At 44.7% G+C, this 13,334-nt stretch overlaps 1 protein-coding gene across 1 annotated transcript; it reads right to left on the minus strand.

Moving 5' to 3' along the window:
* Window positions 1–998: 998 nt before the first annotated feature.
* Window positions 999–13,004, minus strand: nyap1 (neuronal tyrosine phosphorylated phosphoinositide-3-kinase adaptor 1; the record flags this gene model as incomplete). The annotated part of the gene is made up of 6 exons (XM_079283120.1): window positions 999–1,430; window positions 2,024–2,130; window positions 3,217–3,459; window positions 3,575–5,374; window positions 5,456–5,823; window positions 12,817–13,004. The coding sequence occupies 6 exons, from the start codon at window positions 13,002–13,004 to the stop codon at window positions 999–1,001; spliced, it is 3,138 nt and encodes a 1,045-aa protein (XP_079139246.1).
* Between the last annotated feature and the right edge of the window lie 330 nt (window positions 13,005–13,334).

Below are 13,334 nucleotides of genomic sequence, written 5' to 3' on the forward strand. Positions count from 1 at the left end.
CATCTTTCGCACCACCTCTTCTAACGATATACCCCCCAGGCGATATATTCATCTTTTGATACAACCACGTGTTATCATGGTGAAGATCTGCTGTATGTAAAAGTCTGACATGATCATCTCTACACATATTCTTTTACAATCCTGTATGTCTATTGTGACATGCAGAGAATGACACAGTAAATATGACTTATTCAAGTCTTAGATATGTATGTTAGGCTAGTTGACACAAGTTTTTAATTATGTTGCTCCAGCGTCCGGAGCATATTGCTATAAAATTGCAGAAACGTTGAGAAAGTAAATAGATTTACATTACAAATATGCAAACAGATACAGTAGGTAGCTTTTACTCCTCAGTGATGATTATTTGCATCCACAATGACAATCTATTGATACCAAGACATCTCATAAGCATTCACGATTTCAAGAAACACTTCAATAACTTATCAAGGAGTCTCGCCTTTTCTCATCCGCAGAGTAGTTTCTATGCAAGTTTGTGTTGGAGAAAATATATGATCCCTTTAATGTGTCAAGTAGTCAGGAGGAAATTTGGCAACACCAATTTGAGAAAACATCCCACCCCTTATTACGATGGCGTCTTCATTTTGTGGCAATACTGGCGTTTTGTGGCAAAAAAATCATTGGCAATTAGAACACATTGAGAAGGACATAGTACAGAGCAAGTAGAAATCACCCGGGTAAGAGATTCATTTAGTCTGATTGTAATACGTCCTTTCTTCACCTCTTTTAATAGCCTTTTTTTTGTTTTATTGTTTTTTTTATTTTTTTACCAAATGAGTTCAAAGTCTCCAATAACCTCCATTGATGTTCTGTGATCAGTTTCTCACGCAATAAGAGCAAAACTCTCTCGCTCATCTGCGGTTATTGTACGTTCCAGTTACTAAACCCATCGAACTCTTCTCTCTCATCAATTGTTCAGCCATCTTCAACTCATCTCATCACTCTTCAGCACTGTACTTGCAGGCCTTTGTCTTCCCACCTCAGATCGCTGTGTCCCACACGACGGCCTGCGGCCTCTGGCAGGGTGGCGTGCCAGTCTTACGAGGCTCAGGTGTCCGTCTCCAGCTAGGGAGGATGGGCATGCTGTCCTGCTTGCACAGGCTTCTGTCAGGGCGCCTGTGGGCCTTGATCTCTTTGCACAGGCAGCGTTTACGCTCGATGACTTCCAGCAGCTTACCGTCTCTCTGGCTCTGCGCTGCGGACGGGGTGGTGCCCCCGCTGACAGGAGGCTGTCCCTGTGCCAGCTGGGCGAGCTGCTGGAACTGCAACTGCAGATGGTGCTGTTGCTGAAGCTGCTGGAGCTGCTGCTTTAACTGCAGCTGCTGCTGGTGGAGCTGAAGCTGCTGCTGCTGCCGAGACACGCTGGGACTGCTGGGACTGCAGGGCACTTGAGGCTGGGCCAGACCATGCAGCTGAACACAATAGAAAATATAAGTGAATTCATGTCGTATTTTTTGATATTATAGCATTTCAATTTCTATACAACCTGCATTGTCACTGCAGTGTTGTCTGCAGTGCAACCAATCCTAGCACATGTAGAATAAAACTGCAGTTCCTCTGCACAGCCACGAGGATGCAGCGCTGCTTCATCTATTACAGGCTGAGGGAGGGTCAACCAGCCGCATGAAGACAGGCGCTGCAGCACACTCAAACTGCGTCAGCACTTGCTATGCAGCCAGAATCTGGGCAAAATGTGCTGCTGGAAGACTGCAGCTCATCACTCCAAACCATAGTACAGCATTTTCTCTCATCCACTATTCTCTCTCATTTTCTGATTACATATCAGCCTACGTCATATACCTTTGCAGCTCTTATTCTTTTGAGGTAGGCCAGAGCCTTATTCTGCTCAGTGGGCATATCTACCAGCTATAAATAGATCTGCAGAAGCACTGTCTCTAGCAGGAGGGGAAGCAATAATGAGACCAATATTAATGTTACTCCCAAATCTACCATGAATGAAGTTAATAAGAGTCGAACGTTATATGGCTGGGTGCTATATATTAACCTTATTCAGGGCTTCTCGTGCTGGTAGGCTGCTCTGTCTCTGTACGTCTCCTCCACCCACCTGTCTCACTCCAGCAGCAGAGGAGGAGCGGCCCAGCCGCCCCACTTCTGTAAAAAAAACAATAGATTTACACTGTGTGCCTGCTAATGAGAACACAGGGATACAACTTTTCATTGTGACACACATGCTGTGCATGTCGAACTACACTCATGTGAGTTGAGACAAAGCTTTTGTACATTGTGGGCTCACTATACTTTAAGCTAGCAGAAAATTGTAAACTAACCTTATACTGATGAACAATGGAGGACATTTACACTGACATGTGTTCCTGTATCACTCTGTCAACGTTCGACTGTCAGCTTGATACCTCATATTATCTTGCAAACAGAATTCCATTCAATTTATTGGAACAGGAAACAAACATAAACATAATTAAATTGAAGTGGTGATCTGTAATTTCCACTCCTCAACAATTATTGTTTATCAATATGATCCTGATTCAATTTTCTGCCAAAATATTTGCATTGTTAAAAAACAAGTGTAACACTAACTAAAGTGATATAAGTGATGTAATTAAATGAAAGTGAAATGTGATTGCAGACAGCATTGGTAGGGTTTGCACTCTGTCTCTCTTGGGCTGCATTATCCTGTAATATCACTTTACTTCACCGGCATGAATTGCACTCTGTCTGTCCATATACTTAGCTCATGCAACTAAACACCATTTATTTATTAAGTGTTTCATACAATCTTTTTTGTCACAATGTGCATCGTAAACACCATCAAAATGGGGCCATTAATGTATGTGTGCAGAGATGTGGGCCTGTTTATGAAACACTTATTTTATTGGCTCTGCTTCAAGGTAAGTATTGCACTGACTCTCGTGGTCAGCAGCAAGCCTTTGTTTCGAGGGAAAGGCCTTGATTGCAGATGAAAAGAGGCTGACAAAGAGAGACAGAGCTTCAAGGCTAACTTCAGTGCAAGAGGATGCAATGGAGGCAGAGCTGTTAGCTTTCTGTGACAGTCGGAGGAGAGGAGAGGATGTAGTCTCTGATTCTTCCAAGTTTAAGAGCTACACCACAGCAGAGCCAGCAGAAGAATCCCTGTGTAAATCCGCTGCCATTCCTTTCGAAATAAGATGTTGTGGTTCGAGGCTATGACTAAAAGATTATGAACACTAAGTGTTTACTAACCTCCATTGCGACAGGCAGGGAAAGTCTGGCAGGGAAGAGGCAGACCAACTCTGGGCAGGGCTCTGAAACCCGGGCTGCTGTCCACACCAGCCAGGGACTCACTGTGACCGAGCACCCTGCTGGTGGCACCGCTGAAGTGGACTGGGATGCCAGAGTGGCCTCCTCGGGACCCCATGCCAAGGTCCTCCTTATCCATCCTTAGTAGGGCATCAGCGCTGCCATTCCACGCACGCCCCTCGTCCTCTGAGACATGGGCAGGAACAGAATGAAAGGGTATTTAACGTAACATTCCTTCAAAAGCCTGATTTCTTTTCAACACAGGAGCAACATTCTGTATTCAAAATGACTTCTGACTTACTCTCTGTCTCTCTGCTCCCATGGCTGAAGGACAATTTCCTCTGCATAGGCCAGTAAGATCCCTCATCTGCAGCTAAGCTAGCACTGCTGTCCCAGGGCATGAAGCCCACTTTAGAATGGAGGGAGGAAGACCCTCCGTTGCTCTTCATTGACCCCTCACCTAAACCAGTAAGACTTGAGGGCTGTTGCAGGGACGCCGTGTGAGAGCTTCCTCGCAGGCTCTCGTAAGCCGGCGGTCTCCGGAAGCCACCGGAGGGGTAGGTCCACAGCAAGGGGCTGTCCGAGGAGGGAGGCTTGTACGCTGGCAGGCTGTGAGGAGTGTGAGAGCGAAGATGGGGGCGTGAATGAGGACGCTGGGATGAGGATAATGGCATCGGGGTTGAGCTGGTGCTGCTTTTAGACGTAGAGGGGACGTGATCCAACTGTAAGGAGAAGGGCCCTCCGTCCCTATCTCGATCCCTGTCTCTTTCTCTTTCCCTGTCCCTGTCTCTTTCTCTTTCTCTGTCCCTGTCTTTATCCCTATCCCTGTCCCTATCTCTGTCCCTGTCCCTGTCCCTACCCCTATCCCGGTCCCTGTCTCTGTCCCTATCCTTGTCTCGGTCCCTGTCCCTGTCCTTGTCCCTGTCCCTGTCCCTGTCCTTATCCCTCTCCCCTTTATCGGACTTCAAGAGGAAGCTAACAGACTTGCCCTCCCTGCCTGTACTTGAGGTTTGGGTCTGGACTGTGGCCTGGTTCTGAGAACTGCTCTTGAGTGGAGCGGGAGAGTCTCCTCTCTCTGGCTTGCGATAGTGGTGGTAGTGCGAGGGGCGATGGTGAGGGTGGTGGTGGTGATGGGAGAAAGGGGAGGTGGATTTGGAGGAGGGCGGCAGAGGTGTGGAGTGGCTCCTGGCTCTCAGTCCGGGAGCAGGGCCCAACTGGGCGTCCCTGCTGTGTTTGTCCTGCTGGGATGCACTTCCTCCTGACGACTCCTTGGAGCCTGACAGCGCCGAGGGAACATTCGAACAAGTTGAGGAGGAGGTGCTGGCTTGAGTTGTCACGCTGGATGTTTGAGTTCCCATTTTAGCAGACGCAGACTTGTTTTGCACCCCGACCCCGCTGGAGGCTGCTGCTGGCTGTGGGAAGGCAAGCAGCGGAGGCCGGTGTTGTAGAAGATTGGGGAAAGGGGCTGGGATCTTCGTGTTAGACTCGGACTCAGATTTAGTCCCTTGCAGCAGGTAGGGAGTAGGAGCTCGTGGAGTGTGCGGACTGGTGGAGAGGACCTGGGGGACAGGGGTGGAGGATGCAGAGGAAGGCAGAGGAGACGAATGGGAGATCGACACGGTAGCTTTGGATTTGGAGTAGGAAGGAGAGGAAGAGGAGGGGCGTGGCAGAGAGGAGGCGCTGTTGGAGGAGGAAGGGGTGACATGGAAGTGTTTAGAGGTTTTCAGTTTCTCGTGTTTGGTAGGGTGGTGTCTGTGGGACTCTCTGTTCTCTTGCTGCGGGTATTTCATCTCCTCATAGATAGCCTCACTCTGGTCTGAGTCAGAGTCAGGCGTGGTGGCCACAGGTGTGACAGGATGGGGGGTGGCTGTCTGGGTGTCTCTAGTGAACACTTGGCCCACCATCTCTATATAGACCGGCTCATCGTCCCCGTCCCTTGTCTGAATCTGTGAGTCTGCTGCCTGGAAAGGCAAGGATGTGGCAGAAGGAGGCACACGTGGAGGGAGCGGGTCAAAGGAAAGCTGGGTGCTTGGACTTCTCTTGGGCTTTAAAGGAGGCACCTTCTTCCCTCCGAGGTCTCCAGAGTCAGACTTCTTCATGGCTGTTGGAGAAATAAAAATGCATGTGAAGATACAAGATCATCCTTTTCTGTGGAATATGCACCTGAAAATACACTTCTTACCATTTTTCTTCTCTGAGTGTTTGGTCTGCGAGTGAGAGGACGTGAGAGATGGCGGCATGTCAAAGGGTCCTCTGCCGTCAGTGGATGAGCCGCTGAGGCGAGTGTTGGGGTGGCGCTTGGGTTTGGTTGGGGGGCAGCGGCCACAGTGATGGGATTGGGTGTCAGAGTAATCGCCGTTTTCCAGACCTGTATCCCCAGCACCTACAGCGTGGCAGGACTGCGAGCGCGGCGCCATGGCGGAGGCACAAGAGTGAGGGGACAGGTCCTGGGAGGCCGGCATGGTCATGAAACCCATCCGGAAGTGCCGGCGGAAAGAAGCCAAGTCTCTAACTTTGCCAACAGTGGCTGAGGGGTCGTTTTGATTGGAGCTGCAGTTTGGAAACGGGGTTGGGAAAGTGTGGACAGAAGAAAAATATTGACGCATAAAGAAATCATAGTTAAGGGCAAAAACATGAATGTACCAGCCTTAATAGTGACCTCCCTCTTTCCTCACTCTCTCTCTCTTTGGTCTTCAAAGTTTGCCTTTGCAATAAAGAAACGCCTGCAGGGCTTTCACTGCAAAGGGAAAGTCCTGGAGGCTCCTCCATCTTTCGCATGCACATATCTTTCCATCTAAATTCCTCCACATCTGCTTCCTCCTCAAACACATTCAATTAGGAAATCAATTCCCCTGTCAAAAACAAAGTACTCGAAGTCGAAGTGTACACTGCACTGCTGGAATTCCCTTTTTCTTTATGTCGTTATATCCTCAGCCCACGTCTGCTCTCATGCAAAAAGCATTTAATCTGTTTCCATGGGAACAGTTGTGACTTTCATGTGTTTGGTAGTTTGTCTTTGAAATCATCAGTAATAGGAGCTCCTGTGCAACAAAAAAATGAACCTGACGAAGAGGAAAATCAGACAAAGTAATGGTGGAATTGCATTCTTCCTTTTGGCGAACTGTGAAATACTTTAATTGAATGTAAAATGTATTATGTACCTTTCTTTCCATTACCACCATGAAATCCAGATGCTTATTATTATCTTTTATTATTGTGCGTTGGCCTTTTTTACAAACATATTTAAAAACGTGAGAGCATCATAAATACACCACAGAACCTCAAATTAGGTAAAATATTTTTAAACTGTAAACCAAATTTGCTGACAGTTTGACGTCAAGCACAGTTCAGGCATCAGTGTCAGCGCTTCAAGTTGTTGAGCTAAAACTGTGAGCCGAGTTCGCCCAAAGCCTTACAACATGGCCTCTGATAACCCTTTCTCTGCATTGGAGATAGGTGCTGCAATGGTGTGGTGTCTCCAGGGGTGTTGTGCTGCCTCACCTCACAGCAACACAAGATACATCTCTGGCCTTTAAGCTAACCTCAATCAAACAAGGTTGAATTACTTTTCCCTGTGCAACGTATACTTTTCATGAACAAGACTACTGTGAAGCTACTGTACCTACACAAAATGTCACAGGAGGGAAAAAAAGCCTCCATACATGGTGGAAATACCACCACAAGGAGGATAAAGAGATGAGAATGTACTGCAGCAATGCGGGAAGACATCACAGCTACATCAGGCTGATTCTTATTCCAGGTTTGTGTTGATCAGAACTTAGCCACAGGGAGCACATCTGGATATCCACATCTGTGTGTACACGTTTGAGGCTTTGATGAATTGTGTTTCTGAGTGTGTAATTAAACAGCTCAAATGCGCGATTATTCTGTGTGTAAGTGATTCATTATAGTACATAATGGCGACACATGACTACGGGTCACGCTGACCAATTGATCAGCCCTGTGAGGCAGCGAAGCACAGGTGAAGACAATTGGAGCTTACAATTTGTCGTCAACATTGCAAGCAGCAGAAGCAGAACTGAGGCTGCTCATCACACAGAGGCTCAACACAGAGGCTCCTATTTGCTTCCCCATCAAATATCAGTGTGAGGCAGCGCACGCGTGTGTCTGAATGTGTGTTTTTTATGTGTGTGTGTGTGTGGTGCGGCAACAAAGTGCGCTTGCATCTGCACAAGAATGTCTGTGCCCTTGAAGGCCTGTGGAGATTTACTTGTGACTCCTCACAATCGGCACAGATACTACAGGGCCAAAATTAGCCCAGAGCAGAGGTTGAGCAGCTCCTTCTATTTTTTCTTCTTCTTCATGAAGCAGAAGAAGCTCTCTTCAAACCAAGACCAAACCCTCAGCTGTGCAAAAAGCATCTGGACTCTCACTTCTCTATTTGCTTCTCTTTCTTTGTGTGCCTAATCAACTGGCACTTGAATCAGAAGTTTGACAAATACCATAAATATGAGCTGAACAAGAGTACATTTGAACATTTAGCTGTTAGGTACATAATGTACCAGATTACAAATATATATTAAAAGTATATACATATAAACAATGCAACAAATGAACAACTAGATTCATGTGTATAAGTCGGACTGTTTCTGTAAATTGTAAACATTAATATATTCGTGCAATGATGCAGAGTGCAAATATGCTGAATTAAATAACTGTGATTTATTATTATTTACCAGGTTGCTTTATACAGATGATATTTTCCTAAAATGTTAACCCATTCCTTTAATTCCTTATTGTCTACAGTAAGAACAGTGTATTTGGCTCTGGCGCACTGTTTAACTGTACCATACAATGAATCGTGTAGTAGCTCTTGTTAATTACTGGTATGATCTGATTGCTTTTTTAATCATAAATAGAGGTTAATCAGTAACAATTAACATTTCAAGGAGTTTTTTTCCTTCTATCTTGCTTTTGTCCAATGTCCAAATTGGGATTTTATCTGTCTGCATGAATCTGAGGTATGTCCAAATCATTTCTAACAAGTGTGACAGTTCACGCAAGAGCAAAAATGCCAATGCTCATCGCTACTGATCTGTCGCCTTTTGAAAGACACCTTTGGTAGATTTATCTTTGGACCGACCCTTGAATACCTCCTCCTCCTCCTCAGATTGCGAGATATTCCCAAAAGCTTTTAAGACTGTGGTAATAAAGCTTCTACTGAAGAAATCCAGTTTAGATCATTCTGCCCCTAGCAGCTACCGTCCTATTTCTAATTTACCTTTTTTGGGGCAGAGTTTAAGAGTGGGTTATGTTTAAACAGCTGAATGAGATTATCTGTAAAAAAAAAAAAATCATCTTTGAGAACATCCAATCTGGTTTGAGGGCAAATCAGAGCAGTTAAGTTGTGTCTCGTTAAAGTTTCTGATGGCTTAAGGTTGAGCAGCAGACACCGAGTGTGTAGCTTTCCTCATTCTGTTGGACCGTACTGACATATTTGACACAATACACGACACTTTAATTGATTGCCTTAAGTCATGGGCCGTCTCTAGTGTGGCTTTCAACGAATATGATTTCACAAGATTACATAAAAAGTGAAACTGCCTTTTGGTGTGACTCAAAACAATGAAGCACAAGTCTACTGATACTTCTAAGAGTATGATTGTAGTAGTTGCCAGCCTGTGGCTTGATTTTTTACTACTGAATTTTATTTCTTACACGGTTTCTTTAATTGTTTTTAAATCTCCTTTTCTTTTGCCTTATGTTTTGATGCTTTTAATGGTTTTATGTGAAGCACTTTGAATTACCTTGTTGTTGAAATGTGCTATACAAATAAACTTGCCTTGCCTTGTGTGACACACACACACACACACACACACACACACACACACACATACAGAGGCGCCCCTATAACAACCAAACTAAAATAATTTTCCCATTTATCTTTATCGTCACTGCTTATCCACAGTGAACCACACAGACAACGACTTATTGAAGCGTCCGCGCAGAGAAAATACTTTGTCTGCCTGAAATCCAGTCTTCTTTGACTTCTACTTTCAAGTGTTTTACTCGAGTGACAAAGACTGCTTTTCTTTGTTTATGAGGACACAATGAGGAACACATTCACATTTGGTTGCCATGACAGCTGAAATAAATTGAGCTCATAACAAAACTGAATGAGCTGAAATCATTCAGAACATGTTTTTTTTTTTTAGGCCTGAACTGCTTTGAACCACGCGCTTAAGATGTTCGGGATAACAAAGGCCTCTCTTCTCTGGGTTTGATGTGTCTATAAAAGGGACGTCACGGGGATATGAATCTTGGACTGATTCCCTGCTTATCTCAATATATCTTTGGCAATTCAACAGTGATTCAGATTCAGGTCAAGGAGTTGATGCAACTGAAAATATATCTATCAAAATAGAGATTTTGATTGTAGAGATGCTCTTGTAGTGTCTCTGTTTAAAACCTTTGTTTCAATCAAACAATACCCCAAAAATAAGCGTTATCTATTCCACATGGTCCCGTAATCATTAGGACATCAGGTGAGCTCAGCGTGAGTTACATTCAGACAGTGGGACCCGACCAGGCATCAGTAAATTCACACATCCATACAGGAAGAGTTTTATGGAGAAAACTGAAGTCATGACTCTGGGCCCAGAGACACACTTTGTCTGTGTCGTCCTTATTCTCAGGAAGAAGCTGCACCGTCTCACATCTGCATTTTCCCCTTTCAAATAATAATACAAAACTCAGAGACACTCTGTCACTCACTACAAATACATTTGAGCTCCTCACTTCAAGCCTGTAAAGCCAACAGAGACCTCCTCTTAAACACTGGACTACATATGGAGAACCAAGACAAACTAAGTGGTCATGAAACAGTTTAGAAACATTTAATTCATTTCATTCCAGAAACTTAAAAAAGATTACATTAATGATTCATTTAAAGCAAAAATGTTTCCATAACAAGACCTCTGTGTGCGACGTAAGTGAAATCTAAATAAAGAAACTGGTGAATGCAAACATGTTTTTTTCTTCCACCCTTCATTGACCTTTAATTAACTGTACAGCCAACTTATTTTTCAGATTCCATTGTTTACTAAAACAATAATATATCCATGATTTGATTCACATTATAAATCCTTTTGTCATTGACAAACATTTGATAATCTTTGCATGTGTCTCTTATTCATCCCTCTTTGTCAAATTGTCTGACTGAATATCAATGAGTGAATTGCTTTAAAGGGATTTGCAGGGCTGTTTTCAGTCCTCCATATATCTGCATACACATTGGTACACCCACACCAGTCCATCACGCTGGCCTCATCATTTTGTGCAAGAATAAATAAAACCTCAGCAGGCGTCAGGGGTTTCATCACGAGGGGGAAAAGTCTGTCGCCCGTATTAGCGGCATAAGAAACTCTATTTTTAAAAATCATATTGAAACTCACCTATTTACAATTCACTTTCTCCACAGCCGTCTCTGCTTTATAAAATGTGATGTCTCTCCTGAGGGCCTTGAGATCTCAAACTGTCTACCAGTGCCCTTCATACTTTTCCCCGTGTCCCTCCTCCTCTCCCCCCGCCTCCCTCACTCCCATCAGCTCTGCAGTCGGTGCCCGTCCTGCCTCCAGTCCATTTGGTTTCCATCCTTTCCTCCCTGTGTGGTTTCAGCCCCTGACCCTGCCCTGTTCGCGATCATCACTGGGCATGTCCTGCTTCTCACCTCTGCTGCTCTGCAGCTCTGGAAAAAGCTCAGCTCTGCTTTCATCGCTCATCATGTTCCGCTGTCCTACTTGCTGCCCTACACCTCCACTGGCCTGATGCTGCCATGGCGTTGATCTTTGCTGCCAACACGAGGGCCTCCAATCACTGCTGTGAGTCAGAAAGAGGTGGACGACGCTTCTAAACGAACTGAGTTGTTGTCCTTGATGTTCCCCCTCTCCTCTGCAAACTTGGTGAATTATAGGTGACTCACATTTTAGTGGTACATCTCTACTCGGTCTCCGAAACACACATCATAAACACGAGGTCACTCACGAATGGGCTCTTTTCAAAACAATACTGCCGCGACCGAACCGGGGTTAAGTGTGATGCTCTTTGTCTGCCCACTTTTGTAGAGTCTTCTATTTTCATTGAATTTGTTTGTTTTGATGCTTGGCTGTCTTTCAGCATGTCTATATATAATGCAGTTTAAATAAATTCCAAAAATCACACAAGATGAATTGTTATTATCATCATTATTACTGTTATTCATGTTATTGACAAGACCAGTCTGTGTTGTGATTACTTTTCACTCCTGCTGGAAGACGTCAGAAGAGAGAAGCTGGACCTGATGCATCAGCAGCTAACTGTGTGGTAATGCTGGAGAAATTAGAGCCCTGAACGCACGCACATGCACGCACATGCACGCACGCACACACACACTGTTAAATCCCACTGAACCATCCCACTGAAACAGTGCTGGCATGTCGTAGTATTCAGATTCTAACTACCAATACAACAATCTCCATTTTAAGTTAAAGTACAGATCTGTCATCAGATTAAAGTATGAAAGATTAGATTGTTAAAACGAATGTGTCCGTGTTTAAGTAGTGTTGTAATGTTATGGTTGGTGGAGGTTGGGTTGTTGGTCAGGGGCAGTTTAGTTCTGTGATTCCCAACCCGTGTGTCAGGCCAGCTCTTTCTTGGCGGAACTGCTCGGAACTCGTAGGCATCTGAAACACGACAAAGGAGCCCAAATGAAGCACTTCTGTTGGGGTTCACAGCTAACAATATTAGGAATCACTGGTTTAGTCCATTTTAGCTGTAGCTGCTAGATAAATGGATTGTAGTGGAGTACAACTAAACAGTAGCATGAATTGGAAGTACTTAAGTGCTATACTAGTACATCAAAACTGTACTTCGGTACAGTGCTTGAATAAATGTTTTTCCGTCCTTTCCACCGCTGCTGGCAGGCTGAGCTTCAAGGACCAAACTCCCTATTGTTGCTCTTCCATACACATCACAACAGGCTTCGTTTGAACTTTACAGGATTGTGTACATGACATATGTATGTTTTTGGCAAGCTACACACCGTTTCTGTCTTCTTTGATTCATCAACCAAACTTTCATCTTTGAATTCTTCTCGCTTCAGAGGGAAACTAAAAACTTAAAGGGGTGAATGACCGACTGACTTGCGTACGGCACATTGCTGTGAATGAAAACAAACTCTCTAAAGCTTGAAGGTTAAAACCTCTGATGAAAGTATGTGGAGGCAAAATAATCCCACGTGAATGAAGACAAATTAGGCAACAGCTCTATTTGATTTTCTTTTTCACACGTTTTGGCCCCCTTTCGCCCTGTGACATTTCAGATGGCATTATAGTTTATCTCATCTACAGAACATATTAAGTTCATTATGAAGTTCTGCTGTGCAAATTTGTCCAAGACTCTTCAGGCTTGACTTCATGAACTGTGCTTGGAATTAAGATTTTGAAACTGAACTCATTCATGCTGGCTAAGAGGTTTATATCCCTACTGTACTGAACCCTAATGTAATCCCATATATGCAAAGCTCCCGTGAGCTCATCCTCTCACCTCTTTTTACTTCCCTCTTGGTCCCTCTGCCTCCAGTCCAAGCGGCTCTTACGATACAGCAGGTTCATGTCGCTGCGGGGTCGCTCCTCCTCGCAGCCTATCACAGCGCAGTGTAGCCGCTTGCTTCGCCTCTCTATGTCACGCAGGAAATGCTCGACTGCCACATCCTGGGCAGAGCCAGAGCTCATGGTATAGAAGAAGACTCGGGAGAGCAGGGCGTATGTCGCAGGCAGCCTCCTCCAATTCCCCTAAACAAGAAGAAACAAGAGCAACGTTTGAGCTCATTAATCATTAAAACAACATGTTTCACATGCTTCCGAGCCTGCTCGCAAGCTGACAAGATTGCCGGGGATTACTTCGAGATGTGGCGACGCACAATGAAACCCAAATCATTAAACCCAAATTACTGGCAGAACTTTTCGGAAGTCAAAGCTTGTCATGCTCACCGCGAACAATCCTGCCCATTACTCCAACTGGCAGCCTTCAGGGCAGAGACACAGTGATGCATGACGATGGCG

The sequence above is a fragment of the Melanostigma gelatinosum genome (assembly GCF_949748355.1).
Source record: "Melanostigma gelatinosum genome assembly, chromosome: 14".
Classification (NCBI taxonomy): Eukaryota; Metazoa; Chordata; class Actinopteri; order Perciformes; family Zoarcidae; genus Melanostigma; species Melanostigma gelatinosum.